Here is a 24,770-nt window from a genome sequence, read left to right as displayed (position 1 = left end):
AAGGAGGGTGGAAGAGGAAAGCGCTGGGGGGGCGCCTGAGTGTGGAGGGGGGGGTAGAGATAAGCTGTGTTGGCAGCTGGGGTCCAGGGTAGATGCGGCAACCATGGAGGGCCAGTAGGTGACCATTAATTGGTAACCCGGTTTGAGTTGCGGCACTGAGTCATGATGAACTGGGTAACTGGCATCTCCAGTGTCTCAGAATAGTAAGCGCATGGGTGGGTTGAAGTGGGAGGATGAAGCACGCACTGTAGTGTCAGAGGCGGAGCAGGAGGCCAAGCTAAGTCATAATGTACTCGATGGTTGGCGTCTCCAGGATCTAAGAATGGTAAGCGCATGGGTCAGCTGAAATCGCACAGTAGCATCAGGAGCAGAGCGGGAGGATGAGCGAAGGGTCCGTCAACAATTGGCACTATGTCATAATGGACTGGAGAGTTAGCGTCTCCTGGGTCTAACAGGGCACGCGATGTGGGCAGCTCTAAGTTAAAGATGCGCTCTGGACTGTCGGGCGCGGAGCTGTTTCAGGGGAGCTTGTGCACGCGTGGTGGGGGGGAAGAAAGGGGAGAAAGCGGGGACAAAAATTAGCTACCTGATATAGAATCAGTGCAGGTGGACGTCCGGGGTCCAATCGGACAAGCAAGAGATCTGGGGAGGGAAGGTAAGTGTAAGTGTGGGGTAGGCTAGGCTGGAGCAACTATCGGGGGCATGGAGAGGACCAGGGCTTAACGGGGATGGCGTGAACAACTTAATGTCCTTGTCACCCATCTTAAAGACAATATACAATCACTGATCCTTAAAACAATGACTACAGGCCTCACTTGAAAATTGAATAGTAAATATGATATTGGGCATATGTCTGATTTGGAACATATCAGAAAGAACATGATATGTTATTACCTAGTCTGTGAAACTGTCAGATATAACGGGAACAAATACTATCCAACCCACACATTCCATTTCAGGTAGTTCCAATTCATGTCGTTGAAAGTGTTCTCGGCATCAATATCCAGAACTACCACAGGGTCAGACTTGTCTCTTCAAGCTAAGGAATATCAGACAGTGATCGTATAGTTTAACAGCCTATATATAACAAATCCATCTTGATCATCATTGTTCAGTTTTCATATTAGACTATCCTGTCCTATTGTTGCCTGACAACAACTTTCTAGCTCCAGAATGAATGTTATTAAAACATTTTGGTTATTGTCAGTAATGCTGCCTGATGAAATATTGAAACAATATATCTGTTGAAGTATAGAGATTTCAAGGCTTTGTTAGTTTAATAAAATCTAAATACTATTTGCATGAAAAGGTCTTCTCCTTGCTTTTTTTTTTTCTTGAAAACCTTTATTGTGCAGAAATTGCTCACAAATACGGGCCTACAACCCATCGGGCCGGCCACCACACTTATAGAAGCACATTGGTCAGGACAGAAGCTCCAGCAGGATACCACAGTAATCCAAACGGGAATCAAAGGCGAAAAGCCACAGAGCAACCACCACGAGCAGGATGAGAGAAGGTTGATTTTATAATAGAAGAAGGGGTATAGCAGAATAATGGCAATCATTAAGGTCCAGAGGGCCGTGGCGGGCCGCGAGCAAGCAGTAATACAGAACACAGGAAAATTCAAAAAGAACAGTTACATTTTAGCAAAGGCAGAACGTGAGTCCCACATTAGTAAGCAATTGCAACCGCTGCCCAGCGCCCACCCACCACTACGAGAACACACAATGATACACAGAACGGAAAATAGGCTTGCAAAACAAAGAGCCCTCCGCTACAACAACCCAGGGGAGGGAAGAAAAAAGGGGAGGGGGAAAAAGGGAAAGGACATCGGGAAAAAGGGGGGGAAGAAGAACGCGGCATCACAGCATGCGCCCCATGGCTAACAAAGCACTCAAAAATAGATCGGCACATGGAACCAGTGGTAACAGGAGTAATGGATGCGTAGTAAACCGTGACGGCAGGGAGACCAGAAGGCCCATGCTAGCAAAAAAACACCCCAGGGGGCCCACATACAGACACCGCGTCCCGAAAAAAGGGGATACATAAGAGCCATAGAACCAAAAAAGGAAAAAAGGGGGAAAAAACAAAATGACAGACCCCCCCCACCCCGCACACCCCACCCTGCACCCCTGCAGAAGGCTATGGCCTACCCCCCAGCAGCGTGCCTGTCGCCCTATCTAGAAACCCGAAATATAGAAGAGTTAAAAGTAAAGAAAGAACCACAAAGACAAAAAGAAGAAGGGGAAATAGGGAAATAACGACGGGAGAGGAGCCACATAATCAAAACCATCAGCTCCCACCCCCCCGTCCGAACACACTCAAAGCCCACGGGAAGATAGTAATTACAAGGATAAGCTCCAGGAACATGAAGGAGAATCGAACATAGTCATATAGTCACAAACGGATCATCCGACCATACCGCAAAATAATAGTCCACCGAGGCAAGTTCATCTCAACCCTGTCCTCGTCTATCCAAAGCCGTAGGCATCCAACGCACAAGGAACCAGATCATGAGGAACCAGAGGCGAATAGCAGGGAGTCCAATCGTCAATCCACACAAGTCATATCGATTTCGACCCGGATGAACAGGAAAAGACGGCAACCACCGCAGGTAATGCAGGCACAGTTCCGCCGACAATAGGAGGAAAGTCGTCTCGGCGGAGCAACCACAGGATCTTCGTTCGGCCATTCGAGGCAAAAAAGGAATGGGAGATCCAACGAGACCGGTCCGGACGGGACCCGGCCGGCGGACCCCCAGCACAGGGGAGAGCACATGATGATTGAGGGCAGCGGGTATCCGTACACCCAAACAAGCGGCAGCCGCCGGGTCCACGACCTCCAGGAAAGTCCCAGCAGCACACAGCAGCGATGAAGCCGCACACACCGGGGGGGGGCCCAGCAGGCCCGGCAAAACGATCATCATACAGTTCAGCGATAGGTGCGGTCATGGAAGCACTCCAGGAGCGCAAGGCGGCGAGAATGTCGCCAAGCGTAGGCTCACCTTTACGGTATTCAGCAAACGTGCCACGCGGCGGACCAGTGCCGCCAGTCTCGGCCAGGCTGAGAGACAGGGAGCCGGCCGCCATCTTGAAAGCCCGGCGGGGCCGCGGCAATCTCCGACCCCCGTCCGGCCACAAGCGGGGTCACACAGGATACAGCCGACCACAAGCAGAGGCACTCCCAGGGCAGGAAGGCGGGCCACCAGGATAAGGAGGGTCGCCGGCTCCCCCACGCCACCGGCTCCGTTCTCCGAGTCCGGGCGGAGGGACTCAAAATGGCCGGACAGGAGAACAAAGGGGAGACGAGCCACATACACGGTCAACCCTCGTCCATGGAAGGCAGCGCCCCAACACCAGGCCGCAGGACCGCCGGACCAGGCCCGGAGAGCCGTCACCGGTCTAATTGCACATCGGCCTCTCCGACCGAGCCCACACCGCCACCAAGGGCCGGCTACAGCGCTCCGCCCCGCCCGGGCGCCGCCGAGGAGTTTCAGGCCCGCCCGCTCCGGAGGCCCCGAAGCGAACAAGGGCGCAGCTCAGGATCCGCGGCACCTAGGAACAGACGGATCAGACGGTAAGTGCCAGCGAAATGTCTTAGTTCCATAGTCTACCAAAGAATACTTCCCGGGGCAGGATAAAACACAGGATAGACGTTCCAGGCAGGAAAGCGAACGGAGCCGAGCTAAAACGCGGCCATCGCGGACGCGAGCTTGGCTCCTCCCCCTCTCCTTGCTTTTTTGAATAGTTAGTTTATAGCTCCACTAATCCATTTTAGAGTACTTTCCTTTTTAAGGTCTCAACTTTCTTCTTTACCAAGGCATAGCATAGGTATCACCTAAAAGGTTCTCAGTATGTTTGTGGCTAGCTATCTTTTTTTATGCATTCCAAGTACAATATTCAGGGCTGGCTTGACAGTACAAACATCTGCCAGAGATTGTATCACTACTTTTCATCTAAAAAATAAATAATACAGCGCATGAGGAGTAAACATCTTTCACCCCTTGCTATTGGTTGTTAGGTGCGTCATACCTTCTCCTAGAGAGTGCTTCTTTTAAAGTGCATGAGTTGCATTATTTTCAGCATGTGACAGGGACTATTTGGCGAAGCAGAAGCCATCTTGGAAAGAAGCTATTTGTCAGGTTTGCATTAACCTGGCAACCCGTATCCAACAGGAACAATGATAATATCCTCATGTTTGTGAAACCATTGACAACCACGAAAAGTATATGATGCCAGTCAGCAGTAGATCCGGGGGAAAGGGACATGAGAGAGAAACAGAAACACTGGATATCTTCATTCTGCCTGTTTTACTGCTGGGTTCAGACTGCACTGCAGAAATGTTGATCTCTGAAACAAGAAATAACTCTTTTAGTATTTCAATATTTAAATCATAATTCACTATTCAAAATAAGTTATACCTTGTGGTGATCTCTGCATTTTTTGAGTCTCTACAGTGGTTGAAACTTTGGAACTTCCTTGAGCTAATGTATAAAGGAAATCTATATAAGCTATGCAAGAAAATACTTGAAATACAATACTTGTTACTGTATTGATAACTACCTTCAGTGATTCATAAATTTAAGTTAAGTCTGTGCTCTGGTGATTCTTAATGTAACAAGTTTATTTATTGTAAAACAATAAATATGCACTTATATTCTGCCTTCCTCTCAATCCCAATCACTTCCCCACCATTGCCAACATCTCAGCCACCATACTTGGATCAAAAATAAATGTAAACAAAGTCCATACAAGCTGTGGACTACCCATCTTGCACAAATGGGAAGTGCAGTGATGTTCCTTGAAGGATGACTCTAGTAATAATGTGCAGTATTACAAGTCTAAGCCCATGATCAATCCAGAATTCTGTAAGCCTGTGATAACTCCAGGCATAGGCTTTGAGTTGCTAACTACGATAACAAGAAACTTGCTGTTACAACTGAGTATCTACTTGCACACTGAGACACTAGAAAGTTAAGCTCCATGAATCTAAGATGTCTAACACCACTGTTAATCTCATCAGAGTCAAGTGGCACCCTGGGAATTGTAGTCTGCCTTGTTTCTACTTGTGTCTTCTGCGTAGTGCATGTGTTGCAGACAAAAAGCCTCACATCAAATGTTGCCCACATCTGTGGTATTGTTTTTAAACTAGGATATAAAGATGGCTATAGTCTGCTGGTCATGACTTTGTGCCACACCAAAAGTACCACACCAAGGGGCTTATTCACAAACGCCATTTTGTAGAACTTTAGTAGTACTACAAAGTCACTACTAAATGTAATTAACAAACCTAAGAGTGGAAATCTCCACCCCCACCTTTCCTCTCTTTTCTATGGGAAGATCCTCACACATGGAAGTTTACTACCTGGGGTCTCATCAGGAGGTTGGGCGGACCACCACGGGTAGGCCATCAGTGGCAGTCTGCCTAACATCCAGGGCAACGGTCCGACTGACGGATTATGATACAGGCAGTTGGAGTGCAGCGGGCGGCGTGAAAGACTGCCGCCTCCGGCAGGTGCAAGAAGCCCACCAGGGTGGTGGTCAGATAGTAATCCCTACAATGAAGGTGGTGCCTGCGCAGACATTGCCCGTGGGATTACGATGTCCATCGCCCACAGCCTTTTCATGGTGGTCCCAACACTATGGAAAGGCTGTCGGAATGGGACCCTGTGGGCCTCCGCTATGTGGCCAGCGGAGCACGTGGTGCCAACTCAAACATCCATGAACTGCGTGCCAGGCACTACATGGTCCCAATCCCACGGCGATGGTGGTCGGGCGTCATCCGACCGCCATCATAATGAGACCCTTGGTAGTAAATTAGGAGGGACCATCGGGATTGGCTCAAAGATAAGGCATTCTTACTAGGATAAAGGTGTGGCTTAGGGAGAAGGAAAACAGGTTAGGAAGGGGTTTAGGGAGGGACTTGCACTTACCCACAAAAGAGTAAGCTCATTCCTATTCACAAGATGCATGTCTAAAGTTACTGCAGCCAGAAGGAACAGTACTACATGTGCACCAAGTTAGAGCTGGAGTAGGTCCTGCACCACACATGCCCAGCCATTGGTACTGCAACATCCTCACACAGAAGATTATGGAGGCAGGGACTTAAAATAAAACTGCATCACAAATAATGCAAAATGTATTTAAAATAGTAAAAAGGATAAATACTTTTAATTTAATGTAAAGAAAATCTAAAAATAATGCACCTTTATTTTCTTTGACTCATTTAATAACATATTTTGAATGAGATAATTGGTGTTACATAATTTTTTCTTAAAATGAAATAAAATGACATTTAATTAATTCTATACATCACTTTTAATAATTGGTGATACATAATAAGATCTTTTTGTTTTACTTTCTGAGTGATTTTGTTTAATTTACACTTAGGAAAAATAATGTTTCATTTAATATGTTGAAAATAATTACATTTTAATTTTAACTTAAATGGTTTAATGCTGCAACTGTTTCTTATTTTGTTCTACAAATAAAATATAAATAAATTACATTACTATTTCACATAAAATATTTTCACTGTTGTTTTTTCAAGTTAAATAAACTTTTGTACTTTTCCTTGTACTTTACGCTAGGGAGATTTCCACCGGGACATCAATTTCAAATTGTAAATTGCCATGAGATGTATCAGTGTTTTCTCAACATAATCCAGTCACAAAACATTTAAAAATTCCTGACTGCATAGCTGGGGTGGTAAGCCATTCACTAAAGGAATGGGATCCACTTAAGTCCCCATCCCTTTGTGAATGCAAATAAATATGTGTTGTGGAGTAGGCCCTTATTCAGGAGACCACTGCCAACTCTCAAACTAATCTTTTCTTTTTTTAAGTGCAACAGGCTGCATTTAAAGCAATTGTTTGTTTACAGGCAATCATAGACATGCTGGTCTGCTGATCCTAGTACCCCACCATTCCTGTGATTGTGACCAGTCATAGTTAGTCACATTTTTATGATCTGCCAAATGAATATTCATTAGACAGGGTGGACTGCGACTTCCTTATTTTGCAAACTGACCTATTACTGCATAGGTCAGTTTACAAAATCAGATTCTCTTCACAAGTTGGTTTGCAATTTGCAACCATTTTTTGCAAATTGAATCTTTTTACATTATGCAGTATGAGATCAGATTTATCATGACTATTTTTTGCAAATCTAGGGTACAATTTAACATTTAAACTCAGTGACTGCTCCTCTGCAGATGTTTTTACTTATCACTTACCTGCAAACTGCTCTTTGTATTTATCACAAAAGTGGAGTTATTATACAGCTTGCATAGAGTTACATTTCAGAAGTGTTTAGTTTTTATATTTTGATTGTATTTGTGTATTTATACCTAAATAGTTACCAAAAATATGTAATGTATGCTAATTCTCCTGTAAGGCTTTCCTCTAGCTTCTCAATGTATTAAATACAATTCAAATATTATTTTTACAGAATACAATGCAGTGACTCTTGACTGAATCTATAATTCAATATAGTAAAACTTGTCTTGTATAGCTTTGTATTACCTTGTTGCAAGCTTTATATTTTTTGATATTCTCATAGTTAGGATACGATAGAAAATCAGAAACTGGGAGTGAGTTATGAAATAGAAAATAAAAGGGATTGTATGAGTTGCAGAAAATTATAGAAACCTACCCCTTCCTATTTCCTTCCTATTTGTATTTTTTCCATTTTCAGTACCATATAACTCTAGAAATCCATATATCAGTATATGTCATATTTTGCTACCACATAATAAATGATTTAAATTTTCATTTGATTTATGAAAGCATTAAAGAAGGCCCATCATTTTTCCAGATATAAGTAAGACTGTTGTCACTTTGGTATCATTTTACAGATAAAGAAAGATTCCATTGTTGAAAGTCCTTTAATTGAATTCACAAGGTTTAATTCATGGGAGCAGGAATTATGCAAAAAGCACTCATCTAAATTGGTAAGTTGAGACATATTTAGATTATAAGTGTCTTGCACTTTATTGCCTACATTCTTTAATCATTTTTGCTTATTCTCTAGTTTATGTTTCTTGCTGATGAATATTATAACTATTGTCAAGACATCCTGCAGAACATCAGGAACAAAGAACTAGAACGGGTATGGTTTCACAGTAATTATCTTTATTCAAGCTCACCTATGAATGGTATAATAATATCCTGTCATTTGTCAAATGCTTACACCAAGGGGCTTTTCTTATCACCATGGTTGTTACGTAAGCAGCAGAATAAAAAAAATTATATATATATATATATATATATATATATATATATATATATATATATATATATATATATATATATATATATAGTTTTAAATAGATGGTTACAGTCAGTTAGCAAGTGAAGGTTGTCTGGCAATGCTATGGGTAGAAGGGCATGCTCATGTGAGACACTAAAGGAAGGGGGGTTAGACAACTAGTGCTGGCAGTGAATTCAGGTGCTTGGGAACCAGTAGCGAGATAGTTGTCAAATGGAAATCAGCACCAAATGGCAGAGACCAGGATTAATAGAATTTCTGAAGGCAACAAAGAAGTTAGGTAAGGAAATAAAATTCTTTCAAGATTGGACAAATGGGGGATAAAAAAAGTACAGAATTATATATAATACGGAAAGATTGTAATTGCAGACAAAAGGGAAAGGAAGTTCATGATTGGAAATAAAGTGAATAAAAAAGGAAGCTTGAATAGCTGATAGACTAAAGAGTTGAAAATTGCATGAAGAGAATGTTTCAATAAATGAGCAAATTGATATCACCCACAACTATAGCAACCATTGTCCCTATGCTCTGAGGGCCTGAGGGCACAAGAGTGTTAATTGAAATGCCTATGACAAGGAGGGAACAGTACTCAAGACAAGAAAAAAACTAAGATAAGTAAATTTTTGGTTGTGGCAAATTATGCATAGATAATGGAGTTACAAGAGACAGTTTGAAGAGACAGTGGTAACGGATTGAGAGGAAGACACAGTGATGAAAAAATAACACTCATATTTCAAGCTGCAGATTCAAAATCTGGATGTGGTAACACCCTGTACCTTGGCCTTCCAGACTCCACACAGGCACCCTTAATGGCATTCTACAAACCTCAGCAGTTTTTATCTAGGCCCTGCCTATTTTCTTCAGAATACAGGCTCATCAGGCATTGTGTGCATGCAAGCCTATTGGGCAGACCTTGAAGGAGGAAGGACCATATGCATCTCAGACCCGGTAGTAATTAAAAACGGACCTTGAAACGAGTCTCTATCGGGCCCTAAAATCATTGTCCTTCACGTTACTGGTAAAAATACTGATCAATTTATGAACAATGAGTGTAAAAAACATCAACGTAATCCATGTCAACAATTTAGTTCCTGTTTATATTTCACATGTTTTACTTAGCCTTGCACCCTAAGAGTGATAACTATTTTCAGGATTTCGTTTTTCTGAATTTATTTCGGTGTATCATAATTCTCTTGGTTGGTGCTTTATCTTAAACAAGCTAGCTGTCATTAACAAACCCAAAAGTCCTAGCTAGTTTTAGGAGTATGTCAGTTGTTGTGTTATATCTGGAAGCAGTAACAAGAAGTTCATAGATGCAGGCACTAAAATACCAGTTGGGTGGTATGCCATGGGAATCACAGAAATGTAATTGACGTGTTTAAGCCACACCCTTAATTACATAGGCCACGCTCCTTTATAGACCCTCCACTTTTTTCATCCCACTTTGAGCACTGATATTGGACATAGATTCCCATAAAGAGGTAGTGGGTAAAAAGTGTAAATTGGGGTGTCCTTAAACAGCTAGAACCCTCACCAATGTGGGGCTTCTTACATCACCTTGTTAGTGAGCTGGGTACCAGCTTTTGGTAACAGTGTTTAAAAAGAATTGTATGTTGAAAACCTTTGTTACCATTGGCTAAAATAGATCATAGAAGTGTGTAGATTAAACAGATTTTGGTATATGCTTCTACAAATAAATACACAGATCATCACCATTAGTTGTGGCGTGTATGTTCTGATTCCCCTAATTTTGTATACAGGAACATAGAGGGCGCTTTCACTGATCAAATTGAGACAGGTGGTGAAATGTAATGTCACTCCAAATAATCTGCAGCATCCAGAATATTTGATTTACAAAACATGGCCTTTTTTCATACTGCCTAAACGTGTATCATATTGAACTGTCCTGAACTTCAGTCCACTTTGTTGTGTTGCTGAAATTATTTTTCTCCTTCAACTCAACAATTTCTCATGAGCTTCTGAAGTAAAACCCGGCATGCAAGAATTTCTTTGTATTGTTTCTAAAGGTTTGACACTGGTTCATGTAACTCGTATATAGTTCTATCTAATGAGTATAAAAATATAATTTAAAAAGTAACATTTATAATTTATATTTTAGGTAGAAGACCTTGTAATGTTTTTTTGGAAGTCTTTGTCTTACGAAGCTCTTGTTCTCATGTCACTGCCAGATGTTTCTCATTTATTTCAGTGCTATGATGTGAAACTCTACAAGGTGAGCTAGCATCTGTTTCACTTATGTATATGTTTTAGTGTATTTTTGTGGAGATTTTTGTCACCATATAGCATTTGCAAGTCTTGACACTATTATTTCCTCCTGTAGTAATGAAAAAATTAAAAATGTCCCTCATTACTGTGTCTGTTTAATAGCAGGTAAGTAATGCCTTATTATTCCATCTGTCTGCATCACCATGGATACAGTGGAACTTGACCAGTGTCACAGTTGTTTTATACTTAGGGCCTGATTGAGGCTTTGGAGGACAACATACTTTCCGTTAGGGTGGTAGAGAATATTACCTCCAACAAATCTGAAGGACTACCGTCCACAAAATTTGGATATAATTGCTTGCCCAATGCTCATCTATGTATGTTGAAAGGAATTGCCATGACAGCAGTTCCCTTCTAGATGCAAAACCTTTGGTGGACATCCTCAGTCAGTTTTGACAGACGCTGTCTATTTCATCAACCAAATATTTTACATTTAAAAAAAATAATAATAATCCCAAAGTGCCATTGTTTTTTTGCAAAACAGAATACTAATGACCCCTACACCATATAAGTTTTCTCCCAGCGAGTTGGGGTCATTATTGTTTTTTTCTGGCCCTCACTGCCAGGTAAAAACATTTAGTGACTAACTAGAAGAAAGAATATTATACCTTCCACCCTAAATAGGGTGGGTGGTGTAACGCACTTCTTTTGATGGCCACTACTCCTTCGCGCCTTCAGGCTGTTAGAGGAATCTTTCTGTCAACTGAGCCAGCTGTAGCAGGCAGACTGAAGGTTTGGCGAACAGGATATTCCTTATCATTTGTGACAGAGTGCTCTGTCCTCCAAACTCTAAATCAACCCCTTAGTTTGTTACCACCTTCTTATGGTAAAGATTTCTTGATAATTGAGTCTGGCCTGTTCCCAGGCAAAACACTCTAAATTACCACGCTGCCAAAAGTTCCTTCACTTTGAATAACTTAATTGAGCTACAAACTATGACTGAATGGATCTCTGGGTTTGTACAAAAGTCCCCCATCAGCACTGTCACCTAGTGATTTAGCGTCATTTGGTAGTCTACACATCCCCAGTGGAAATGAAAGTGAATCATACGTTTTTTTCTGCTGTGACCAAGTTTGTAGTCACTTAAGTGCTAAGGACGAGATGGTCTAACCCTCATCACAGCCACCTCCAGTGGGGCTGAGTACAACACCTTCTTGTCCTTAGCACATGAGGGATTAACCATGAACTTAAATGACTGTTTTGAGGGACACCATTATCAGAACAATAAAGGAATACTTTGCTATCAGTGAAACACCTGATGTATTCTGGGGAACTGGTGCAGGAGTCATTAAAAGCTGTAATGAAGCGTGAAGGCATCACTCTCTTTTCAGTCTCCGAAAAAGGCAAGAAGTTGGTTCTGGAATACTAGCTCAAGTCTCTTGAGTATAAGCATAAACCAAAATTACATTTAAAGGATGTTGACAGTGCAGAATGTAGTTTCCTCCAGATGGCACAATATGACAAAAGAAATAAGGCTAGACTTCTTTTTGCCTGTAGAATTCAATAATTCCCATCCCAGAAACTACATCCTGTAAAAAATCTATGAATCACATGGTGCTGCCCACACTTCCATCTTAGAAAGTTTTGGCTTTATCTGGATAATATGAGGCACTATTCTCCTTACGCAGTGTCTCGTTTTCTAATCAGATGGAATACTGGCATGTTATGGTTTGTCCCATGTTATTCCATATACCCAAAAGCCAAGTCTTGCCCAGAAGCCAAGTCTTACCCAGATGTCAAGTCTGTAGTGCATGCATTGTTCTCTGCAAGATATGTGGCCCCATCCTCATTTGGACCAATAGAGTGCAGGCATGGAGAGGGAGGCCTGCTAGACAGCGAACAATAACTGCCCGAACTAAATGGGACTCTCTTTAAGGTGAAGTGCTTAGTTTGAAAACCTATGGAACTACAGGACATAGGTGCTAGCGTTGGTGGACAATTGGAGGTCATGTGGGCTTCCTAAGGTCACAATAGGCTGTCAGTTGGCTGCAGTGAGTTTATAAATTAGGAATACAAAATAAGCAAGGCAATAGCAGGGTGATAACAGTAAGCAAGATGTTCTTAATACATATTGACAATTGCCTGTACCGGGTACTATGTGTTAGTACAATAGGTAGAGGAAAACAGGATCTTAATGTGGTTACTGAATCTCACACTTTATTCTACACTCTGAACTCTATTGAGAATATGTCTCAGATAGAATCAAATTGGCCCGCTCCTACTTTGGGTGATTGTGTGGACAAACACTGAAGCAAGTTTTATTTGAGAAGTTATTTTAGGTTGCCTCAGTTTAGACAATGGTCTTTCCTTTCGCTGGTTGAAATACGCTAGCAAGTGTTTCACTGACATTGGTCTCCCCAAGATGTTTACTACACTAAGTAATCATGACAAGAGGCTGGTAAAGTCTTGTCATGCAGAGTCCAGCCTCTCCAAAAGAATGGAGAAGTTTTTTAGTAAGTACTTCATGCTTAACAATTTTATCACACTAACTACAGGAGATTTGGCATTCTGCCTAACTCAAGAGCTCTCGTGGTGGGAGACGTCCCTGCTTTTTAGATTCAGGGCAGGTACTTTGTTGTGTCTGCTGTGCTTTTCTGATGGGTTGAAGGTGTGGTACAGCAATTAACCAGCATGTCCTTGTATTAGTCACAGCACAATTTTATTGTTGCTTTTTCCAAATCTGTTTTAAGCATATTCTGAAATCGCTTGCTTTAAAGAAATGTTGGGAACCTCTAGCGTGCTCTCAAATGTTAGCCAGCCCTGATATCTATTTAGTGTTTGTTGCTTTCTTAAAATGTCTATACGAAGTAGGAAATCGATAGAGGGGTAATGACTGTGGAGTCAGCTTATTGCATAGTAAACACACTTTACACAGCAGTTCATCTTGCATTGTAGTATGTTTTCTTTTTGGAAATGATTCTGTATTGATGTTTTAAAGTTCTTTAACATTTTTGTGTATTTGTGATGAATTGTATCCGTGAAACTGCCTTATATGAAGTAGGAAGCTGATGGAGAGGTAACGTCCGTGGAGGTAGCCCATCGCTGAGCTAGCACACTTTATTGCAGTAGTCTATTTAGCAGTGAAGTAATGTTTTTAATCATATTTGTATAAATGTTTTAAATTGTAATCTTGCTTTTTAATGATTTTTATCTAAAGATCGAATAAAGATACTTTGATTGATTGATACAATAGGTACTGATAACCAATGATCTGAAGTAAGTGATTCTGCGACTTGACAGTTGTGTTTCTTGGATATTGGTTTTTCTCATATGTGTCTTCTGCATTTAGTTAAAAATTATCAGAAGAGCCACGCATCAAAAAGAGAGGCCAATGCATTTTGATTTGCAGACAACATAGACCAGTCTCTTCCATACCCCTTTCTTCCTTTGGGTGCCCATCAGGCAACAGTCCTATGCAGTGGTGCATTGGACTAACTAAAGGATAGGTGGCACAAGCATCACGTGCTGAATCTTCACACCCTCTAAAGCTAGTGCTTGACAACTAACTAGATAAGGTGGCATCCCAGTATCTTTCACTTGAAGAAACGCCCTGAAAAATCCTGTCTCCAAACTGCCATTGTGAACTTCTGCAGTAATAAGGAGCAACGTCCTGACTAATTTCCACTTCTGTGGTGTTGGCTGACACTCTTTCTGCTCACTAGAACTCATTCCTTTTCAAGGAAAGCTGTATGCCCACCTGGGCCAAGTCCACAATAACAGTAGTAGTGAAACTTGATAATGGCCCAAATGCTGCAGTTCTGTGCTCAACATAAAAAGCAAGTAGTGCTTCGGTTGGAGATAATTGTGGTAAATTGAATACTTGGAGGGGGCAATTATAAAACAAATCCTTCCTCAGGGATATCAATCATAATAAGAACGATTCATCCACAGACAATAATCAAAACTTATATTTTGTTTGATAAAAGATATATTGTCTTTAGTTAGTTAAATTCACTGAATAAGCAATAGAAGATTGTAGAGTTCTCCATGCATAGTGAAAAAGTGCTTGTGCTGTTGGTGATTGAGCGTACATAAATATATAAACAATGTTGACTAATTGGTAATTAGTCGGTCAAGTCTGTCTATCCTGAATTGTATGTTTGTTTAGACTGGGCAGCCTTCACAGCCCTTTAATGATAAACAGCCCAACTTTGTACTATAGAAAAAGTATTGCGTCAGTGTTTTGACCCCAGACAGACAATGTGACACTTGATCATCAGTCGGGGGCTTCCCCAGGACAACACGTAGAAACACCCATGTGTAATCAAATGATTAATTTGAAAAAAAGAAGAGGGGTTTAGTTGCCATCAGCTTCTAATTACAACTGCTGTAGGTCCCCAGTTTGCGATACAAAAGATGAACACTGTCTTCTGTCCTGTCTCCTTGTCACCTCCTCTGTGATTCTGTGTGATTTTGTGAGACTTTATCTTTGACTTATCATCTTAGCTCATTTTTATTATTTTTGGCCCTCAAAAGTGTTCCAGCAGTGGTACTCTCTGTGTCACAACTTGTATTCAGCTGCAATGTTACAAAATTCTAGATTTCACCTTTTGTATTGTTTGGCCCACATATGCCAGATTGCAGGGACCTTTGACCATGTAAATCACATATGGACTGTTATAATTAGTGAAACTGTTCAGTGTGATCTTGTTTGTTATTGTGTATAAATTCCTTAGTTTCACACACAAGCTCAAAGTCTTTACGTCTGCCACATATTGTAGTGTCCCTTCACCAGATGTAACCTTAAATGCGTGCACACATCTGATCATTGAGGGGAAGGTAGTCGAGCCCTTACTACATGGTCCATGACATTTCTGCCTCTTTTGAAGCCAAGGAGAGGTTTCTCTGTTGTTCCCAAAGTATCTTGAACTAACTCCCAAAACGTACATCAACATAACTTCCCTTTGGAAGCAAAATAAGTCATCAATGAACATAGACTTTTATTTTAAATGGTACAAAGGTGATTTTCATCATGTTCCAGTTGATTTAGAAAACAATTTGTACCTGTGACTGTAATCCCTTTCTTGTAGCTGAAGCCCCTGTGGGACAGCTGTTAATTTGTTTCTTTCACAGCTTCTCCCCCTACAAGAGAGGTGCTTTACTCCAATTATTTAAAGCATTTCCAAGACAATGGCCTTCATGCCAGTCACTGCACTTCTATTTTGACAGCCATGAATCAAGCAAAGTTATGGTATGGCTTCATTGAAGGGCAGAGATTTCATGAACAGGAGAGCCAATACCCCAGGTGGGGAACGCGTAGTTGCTTAGAAGTGATGCATGTCTGCTTTGATTGTAGAGAGGCTGGAGGAGGTTGGCTTTGAGAGTTCTTAGGAGAAGGAAAAGAGAACATAGGCAATGTGCAATTCTGCCACAAACAGAAAGTAGCTCATGCTGCTGAAAGAGCGCAGGCTGATGTGGTGGCATTCTGGTTAAGCACTAAACCAACTGCTAACAGCATACTTGAGGTAGAGATCTGCTTGGATCTGAAAAGAACAAAGCTTGTTTGGAAGAATTCCTGTCTGCCTAGTAAATGACTGAGGAGTGGGCCTCCTGCTTCATCTTGACAAGGAGAGTTAGTCTGCTGTGGATCTTTCTTTCCTTCAGACTGGAAAATGGAGAAAATCCAACAAACAGACACTACTACATCAGACTGGAAGAGAACCAGCAACTCTAGGGGCAATAGGACTGTTGATGGTCATTTAACTTGAATTGGGGAGAAGACTTTTACCCACTAAAACCAGTGATGTGATCTTGAAAGAACCCTTCCTGGAAGTTTGGGAATGTTGAGAGTGTAAAGAAACACAATGTAGAATTGTTGGAGAAGTTAGGACTTAAAATAAATGTAATCCCTGCAGGACAAGGACAAGGACTGAATGATAATGCAACTTTGGTGGGCAAACATTGCTGTTGATCCCTATATTACTTTTGGCACAATATCTGAGGCTCCTAGTAGAATACATAAATAAGGCATATGAACTTGTGGAGCAATTTCTTGCTGGGGCTTCCAGCCTACTGCCACAAATGTTGACCTACAGAAATGTTTCTCTTCAGCATCTACCTTAAGTTCGTGTAAGAGCATGGACTAACAAATAAAATAAATGACAAATTAAACCCTTAGTTGATCTCGCCAAATGTGTCTGAAATATATAAGCGTCAACTTGATAGGGTGCCATGGTTCTGATTTTTCTGCCACACAGAATCATGGTCAGTCTAAGGCAGATTAATCTTGAAGCCGTTACAAAATCCTGGAAAGGGAACGAGAATAGTTCTGCCAAATATTTGTGTAATGATAATCTAGATATAAATGTTACCAACACTGTTGAGGTGGAAAAGTCCCTGCATGGTGAAGGGCATTCACCTGTACCCCTAGTGCCCCAGCTGACACGGTATTTTCATGCCTGGTACTGATTTTTGATCATGGGCAAACATGGATCATGTTGTATGCCATGGCCTGGGCTTGTCTCACGGTATTGCGGTCTACTTAGACAGGAAGGGGTGTACCAAGCGATACCCTCATGAAGGTAGATGGAAACTGCCTTACCTGCAGTTAAGTGATATGAGCACAGTGATGGCAGCATAACTGTTTTGTGTTCATTAGAATCAGTACTGTGAACAGGCCAATGTAACTCCATCACTGTAATGGGGCCTACTGACCCACTCATGTAAAGTTTTGTGGCTGTGAACTTAACTTAGCCTTAGCACCAGACAAGCACATGATACTTGAATGTGCGTGCTGGGTTACATGTGTGTACTGGTGGATGGTACATAGCATTCAAGCTGCTGGCTTCCATTTTAAAATCGCAGGGCTTGGAGAAACTGGAGGAGTAAGGACTGAAACCCCCAGACAGGAGATATGTATTGCTAACATTCCTGCGGGCTGAGATGGTACAGTCACACTCAAGGGAGATGAACAGAGCATCCACTATTCACATCAAAGGGCTCTTTGATCGCAGAAAGAGCTACTAGACAGAGGTTCCAGGGCTCATTGTAAGGAAGATGGTGGGACTGATAAGGTTAACACTACCAGGGAATCTTGATAGTCTTCATCTCGGGGATCCAAGAAGAGGGGTAGGTCTTCTCCCTCTTCTTCAGCTGAGGCCCCTATCAAGGCCCCTCATAAGATCTCTGACAGGTCTGAGAGGGCTAGTCCCCTTAAATCTCCTCACGGAAGTGAAAAGGAGAGGATGGGACAGGCTGCTGGATTGGTGACGGCCACTAAGGACAAAAAGGAGGTTTCTATCACTTCTCCTCCGTCCAAAAAGAAAAAAGTCCTTTGACACTTTATGGTTCATATTTCAGTGGAGGCTGACAGCCAGGTGTGATCTCTGATCAATACCTTCTCCTGTGTTGTGGATCAGTCAGAACTTGAGTCATTCCTGCTGTGGCAGGCAGTCCCTTGACAAAGGGCAGTGCAAAGGAGGGTGCACGTCAAAGGAGCTGGCACCCCCAAAACAAATTTCAGAGGTCAGAGGCCAGACACTTAATGACGTATGTCGCTTGATTTGGACTATAAAGGTGGAAGCATGAGCTCCATTCTAGGTTGAACAGCCCCAGCTAATCAGTAGAGGGAAGAGTGGCAAGATTATTGCTGCTGGAACCAGGACTGTTGGCCAAGATCTGCTATTCTCCCTACTGGGTGAGTGGCCATCATCCAAGAATGCAAGAGCACCAGCCTCCTGCCTTCCTGCCAAAACCAAAGCCTCCTACGAGGAGGAGAAGTACCTAGAGTCTGCCTCCCTGCTTAGACCAGAGTACCCTGTGAGGTGAACAGTACCTAGAGTCTGTCTGCCTGCAAAGACCAGAGAGCCCTGTGAGGAGGAGGAGGAGGAAAATGCCTTGAGGATGCAAAGCTCAGTGTGGATCCTGTTGTGTAGATCCTGGTGAGTGAAGTCAGAGGTGCCCAATCCAGTTGGGACAGTTACAGGTATGTGGGCCATTCCACTCATCCTGCGGAAGATAGGCCCTTCACCCTAACATGTGACAATTGTAGTCACGGACCCCATATGCAAGGAGAGGATCACTGACATAATATTGATGCGTATAGTATTGTTAACAAAAATATCGGAAAAAACATCGTTCACAAAAATATCGCCTTCCTATACCTAACTAATAAAACCGCAAATATTGGGAACACAAATATCAGAACAAAAATATCTTTACCATTATTAAACATATAATATGCCAAAAATATCGACTACAATAATATTACCAAAATAATTACATTATCATTACTAAATACAAGAAAACAACTTTTTACATCAAACAATTATTTATAATAAACATAAATCATTATATACTCTTCTTCAGCCGAGCCCCCTATCAAGGCCCCTCATAAGATCTCTGCCAAGTCTGAGAGGGCTAGTCCCCTTAAATCTCCTCACGGAAGGAGAGGATGGCACAGGCTGCTGGATAGGTGACGGCCACTAAGGACAAAAAGGAGGTTTCTATCACTTCTCCTCTGTCCAAAAAGGAAAAAACTGTTGAAAAATACTCTGCAGTCAATCCAGGGACCATGCCTGAGAGAAAACGGCGTCCGTCGACGACGAAAACAACGGGTACGTCGACGACGATTTCTTCTCTGAAAGCTTCCGCTGTTTCATTGACTCCGTGACGGGACCGTCGACGTCGACGACTCCGTCGTCGTTTATGGTACCTGGTTCGTCGACCATGACTACTTCCTCGTCGTCGATGATGGTCTCCGGGAAGGCGCTGTCGACAGCCTCGTCGTCGGCGAAGACTACGTCGACGACAACAACGACTTCGACGACGACACTGATGGTGATGACGACGAGTTCGACGACGAAACTGTTGACGATAATACCCTCGACGACGATAAAGTCTCCGTCGACGAAGTTCAGTATGCCGTCGACGATTCTATCGACGATTCCGTCGACGACGGCCGCACCTTCGACGACGGCACCGTCGACGAGGCCGTCGACGGGTCAGAAAATGCAATTTCCAAAGCAGAAGTTGAAAATTACACCTGAAATGACGTCTCCTAGACGGGTTTCGTCTCTTCCACCAACAATGCTTCTGGATGACGAGTCGGATGAGGAGGAGGAAGAAGGAGGCCATTATGGGGATGCCTACAGTCCCTCGGATTTAAATGTAAAATTGCAAGAGACGGACACCGAGGAATACTATGAGCATACATATGACCAACAGGTGCATCACTATGGTCCTCAGGAGCTACGTCCTCCAGGTTTGGGACAGGACATGGTGGCCATGCCGGCCTCTCTAGTCTCTGATCTACAGATGATGCTGCAGGACTGCAGAACCAGGTTTCCATCAGAACCTTCGGTACAGCCTGCAAGACCTCCAACTCCGGTGCTGCCTCAGGCGCAACCAGTTGTCGTACTGCCTCCTACACAGGTGGTACCTCTGACGCCACCAGTGGTCATTCCAGCGGTCCTATCACGGACATCGGACCCTGAGCCAACCAATACCGTTCTGCAGGATACCTCTTCCGATGATGAAGTACAGGTAGATCCGTTGACTGATCCATTGCAGGACCCAGACTTGGATCCCGGTGACAGTGGACTACAGGATCCGGACGCCACGGGACGAGATACGTCCGTATCGCCGCCAGTCGATATAGGGGGGTTCCATAACCTCATGGAAAGAGCGTCGAAGAGGTTCGGACTGCCAATTATAAGGGAGCAGTCTGAATGTTTCCTGTATGATTTCAAAGAACAATACAGAAAATCAGTCAAATCCCATAATTGAACATGTGTGGGAGGAAGGGATCAAGATCATGCAGAATCCGGCCACTGTTATCCCTGTTCTTCCCCGGCTGGAGAAGAAATATAAGGCTCCGGATGGCAGTCCTGCATGTCTTCTTGGACAGCCTAAGCCTGATTCTGTGATCTCGCAGGCCGCACAAAGCAAATCCAAAAACCCATCAACGCCTTTGACTACGCTTCCGGACAAGGACGGTAGGCGCTTGGATAACGTGGGGAAGAGGTTTTCTTCCATGGCCAGCTTGCTTGTTCGAGCAGCAAATGCTCTAGCCATTCTAGGCAGATACGATCGCCAGATGTGGTGTGACTTGGAGCCATTTGTGGAACAACTGCCGGACTCCGCGAGGGAAGAGGCCAGGAGAGTTCTGATGGAGGGAGAAAAATCATCCTCCGAAGTAATTGATTGTGCTATGGATATCGCTTCTATGGCTTTTCGTGCCTTAGCAGGGTCAGCGGTGTTACGCCATCAAGGCTGGTTGCGAGCCACCTGGTTTCGTCAGGAGGTCCAAAATAAGTTCCTGGACCTCCCATTTGATGGGGAGATGCTTTTCAGTAAGCATGTTGATGATGCCCTGCAAAGTATAAAAAAGGATACTGACACGGCGAAGTCATTGGGATCATTGAACTATCGAAAGGTCCCATTTAGAGGTGCACGAGGCAGAGGTTTCTCTTCTTATAGAGGCAACAACCAGCAGAGATATTCCTCGCAGTCTTGGCAGTCTTATAAGACCCAATATTCAAATCAACGCCAAGGACAATCGGCGTCTTTCTCTCGCCAACCTCAGCGAGGGCGTCAGAACCGCCAGGGACGTGACAATGCCAAGAGGCAATAGCGGCCTCCTGGCTCTTACTACTATTCCTCCCCTCCCAGTCACATCAGTGGGGGGCAGGATATCTTTTTGTCTGAACAGCTGGAAGAGTCTAACATCGGACCGGTGGGTCCTGAATATTGTTCAGAGTGGCCATACGTTGGAATTCCAAGATCTTCCTCCAACAAGAGCTCCAGGCGCCAACCGCACAAAACCTCTGGGACTGTTACATCTCGAAGCCCACCAATTGTTCATCAAGGGGGCAATAGAGCCGGTACCTCTCTCTCAGAAGGGCAGAGGTTTTTATTCCAGGTTCTTCCTGGTTCGGAAGACGTCAGACACTTGCCGCCCCATATTAGACCTACGAGAGCTCAACACTTATCTCATCAAACTATCTTTCAGGATGGTTACTCTCCAAGATATTCTTCCTCTTTTGAACCCAGGCGACTATTTGGCATCTCTGGATTTAGAAGATGCGTACTTCCACATACCGATACACCCATCTCACAGACAATATCTACGCTTCACAGTAGGCAAGAGCCATTTCCAATTCAAGGTGCTTCCGTTTGGCCTTCGGTCTGCACCACGAATATTCACAAAAGTGTTAGCACCAGTGGCGGCTTTTCTCCAGAAACAATCCCTGGAAGTTTTCCCCTACTTGGACAACTGGCTCGTCAAAGCTCCATCTTTCAAGGAAACTTCTCAAGCCGTTTCAACTTGCATCCAATTGTTCAATCACCTGGGCCTTCAGCTCAACAAGATCAAGTCAGTTCTGCAACCTTCCAGGTCCACAAAATTCCTTGGGGCCATTTTAGACACAAAGCGATGCACAGCTCATCCGTCAGACGAACGTCAACAAAAATTGATCATCTCGGCTCGCCAGGTGATGAAAAAGAGATGCCTTTCAGTCCGACTCTACAAGTCCCTGCTCGGGTCGATGTCATCCTGCATACCATTAATACGACATTGCAGGCTGCGAATGCGTCCTCTGCAGGAAGAGCTAGACAAACAATGGTGCCAAGCGGAGGGCTCTTTCAACGACAAGGTGTTGATGACGCCAGAAATAAGAAAGGCATGCGAGTGGTGGCTGGTAAAAGACAATATCGCAGAAGGTCTGACATTCAGGATTTTACCATCTCCTCTGATCATGACCACGGATGCCTCTTTGGAGGGCTGGGGAGCAGTGCTCCGAGAGCTTCAAGTCAGCGGGCACTGGAGTCCAGAGCAACGCCAGTGCCATATAAACATTTCGGTTGGCTTTGCAGGCTTTCCTTCCCAGAGTTCAGAATCAAACAGTGCTGGTCCGGACGGACAATACGACGGCCATGCACTACATCAACAAGCAAGGAGGGACGAAATCACGAACTGTCCAAAGAAGCTCAGAGAATCTGTGATTATGCGATTCTTCACAAGATCAATCTGCAGGCCGAACACCTGGCAGGTTCTCTCAATGTCACAGCGGATGCCCTGAGTCACCAGGCAGAGGTGAATCACGAATGGGAATTAAACCAGTCCATTCTGGAGAGTGTGTTCTCGGCCTGGGGTCCGGCGTTCACCGGAGACCTCTTTGCGTCTCCGGTGAATGCCAAATGCCGGTTTTACGCAAGCAAGGTTCACTATCAGGGATCTCTGGGGAACGCTCTTTCGATTGCCTGGTACGGCGCATTCTTTTATCAGGGAGATGAAGGCGGAGCCATGCAAGATGATTCTCATTGCACCAGCGTGGCCCCGGCAGTTCTGGTACACAGAACTCCTTCTACTCTCCCAGGATCATCCAATTCGCTTGCGACAGATTCCGTCCCTGTTATCGAGGGATCAGGGTCAGGTGTTCCATCCGGATCCGAAGTCGCTGCACTTGACAGCGTGGCTCCTGAACACAGAGAGTTCCGTCATCTGAATCTCCCCAAGGAGTGTCGAGAAGTTTTGTCCCAGGCTCGAGCACCAAGCACTATTAAAACATACAAGGCAAAATGGAAGAGGTTCTGCCTGTGGTGTCAAAGACAGGGTCTCCATCCTTACAAATCTCTGCCTCATCAACTTTTGCCATATATACTATCATTGGCTAAATCTGGGTTGGTACATTCTTCTGTAAAGGTACATCTTGCAGCCATATCGAGGTTTCGGCGCACTTCTTCAGGCCCGTCCCTATGGTCCTCTAGGATTGTTAAACAGTTTTTGAAAGGCTTGTTTCGGATGTATCCTCCAGTTCGCCCTCCTCCGCCAGTTTGGCAGCTCAACCTTGTGCTGGCTCAACTCATGAAAGCTCCGTTTGAGCCGGTTCACAAGGCGGACTTGAAATTCCTATCTTGGAAACTGGCCCTCCTCTTAGCGCTAACATCAGCTAGAAGAGTTAGTGAGCTTCAAGCCCTCTCCATAGTGGATCCATTCCTTCAATTAAAAAAAGATGTGCTTATTCTTCGCACCAATCCGAAATTTATTCCGAAGGTGCCGTCTGAGTTCCATTTGAATGAACCCTTGATCTTAAAGTCTTTCTTTCCGCGCCCTTCTACTCCTGCGGAACGGACATTACATTCTTTGGACGTTCAAAGATGCTTGAAATTCTACTTAGAACGCACACAGCCCTTTCGAAAATCATCCCAAATGTTTGTGTCCTACAGCGCACCACGAAAGGGATTTCCTTTAGCAAAAAGTGGCATTTCCCGCTGGATCTCCAGTGCGATTCAATTCTGCCATCAGGAGGCGGGCAAGCCCCTGGACAGAAAAGTCTGTGCACATTCCACAAGGTCTGTGGCATCGTCTGTGGCTCTTTTCTCTGGAGTCGCCATCAAAGACATATGCAGGGCGGCAACGTGGAGCAGTACACATACCTTCACGAAGCACTACTGCCTGGAGTCTGCAGGACGAGACGACGCTGCTGTTGGTCAAGCAGTCCTTCGGAATCTTTTTCATTGAGAGGTGAGCTTTCCCTACAATCCCTCCATCCTGGTTCGCACATTTTTGTTTGTTGTTTTGGTATGCTATAATTTTTGTCATATGGTTATGTGATGCCATGTATCTAACAAAATGTGCCTTGGTGATTTACTGCTAACTACTCTGATACAAAGCATGGGAATCTATGAAAGTTCCAATACTGGGGTAAGAAAACAAGTTACTTACCTGTAACTTTGGTTCCCCAGTATTGGTAACTTTCATAGATTCCTATGCGCCCACCCTCCTCCCCTGGGAAAGCTCAGTCTTTTTACAGAGATAGTGGCGGTTTGCACAACGGCTACGAAAATCTGAGGCTCTGAGCTCTCTCAGGAAGGTTCTATAGGGTGAGGCTGCTCTGATTGGTCCTGACAAAAGTTTGGTCTCTTTTACACAAAGAGGGTGATAGGATACAAAATGAGATGAGGCCTAGGCCTATTTTTCTCTTTTGTTTCTATGGTTGTGATACTACCGAGGCTCCCATTCCGACGACGGGGAATAATACAAAGCATTGGGAATCTATGAAAGTTACCAATACTGGGGAACCAAAGTTACAGGTAAGTAACTTGTTTTTATATATATATATATATATATATATATATATATATATATATATATATATATATATATATATATATATATATATGTTCCAACATAGGCTCCTTCTGAAAGTCCGAGGACCCTCGGGAATTGGCGTGTACACCGGCAGAGCACGCCGGTAATCAAACTAATCCAAGAGA

The 24,770-nt window shown here is 43.6% G+C and overlaps 1 protein-coding gene across 3 annotated transcripts in view; it reads left to right on the top strand.

Moving 5' to 3' along the window:
• The window catches only part of RFX8 (regulatory factor X8), an 861,519-nt gene that overhangs the window by 227,837 nt on the left and 608,912 nt on the right, over positions 1 to 24,770 (top strand). For all 3 annotated transcript variants that reach the window (XM_078658033.1, XM_078658035.1, XM_078658034.1), the window contains exons 6-8: positions 7,855 to 7,950; positions 8,031 to 8,108; positions 10,387 to 10,500. In XM_078658033.1, coding sequence (XP_078514159.1) covers positions 7,855 to 7,950; positions 8,031 to 8,108; positions 10,387 to 10,500 — 288 coding nt within the window. The remainder of the gene's footprint in view (positions 1 to 7,854; positions 7,951 to 8,030; positions 8,109 to 10,386; positions 10,501 to 24,770) is intronic.

Source organism: Lissotriton helveticus, chromosome 8 (assembly GCF_964261635.1).
Source record: "Lissotriton helveticus chromosome 8, aLisHel1.1, whole genome shotgun sequence".
NCBI classification, from domain to species: domain Eukaryota; kingdom Metazoa; phylum Chordata; class Amphibia; order Caudata; family Salamandridae; genus Lissotriton; species Lissotriton helveticus.
Note: the sequence above shows the minus strand (reverse complement) of the source record. Positions and strands in the feature narration are given on the sequence as shown.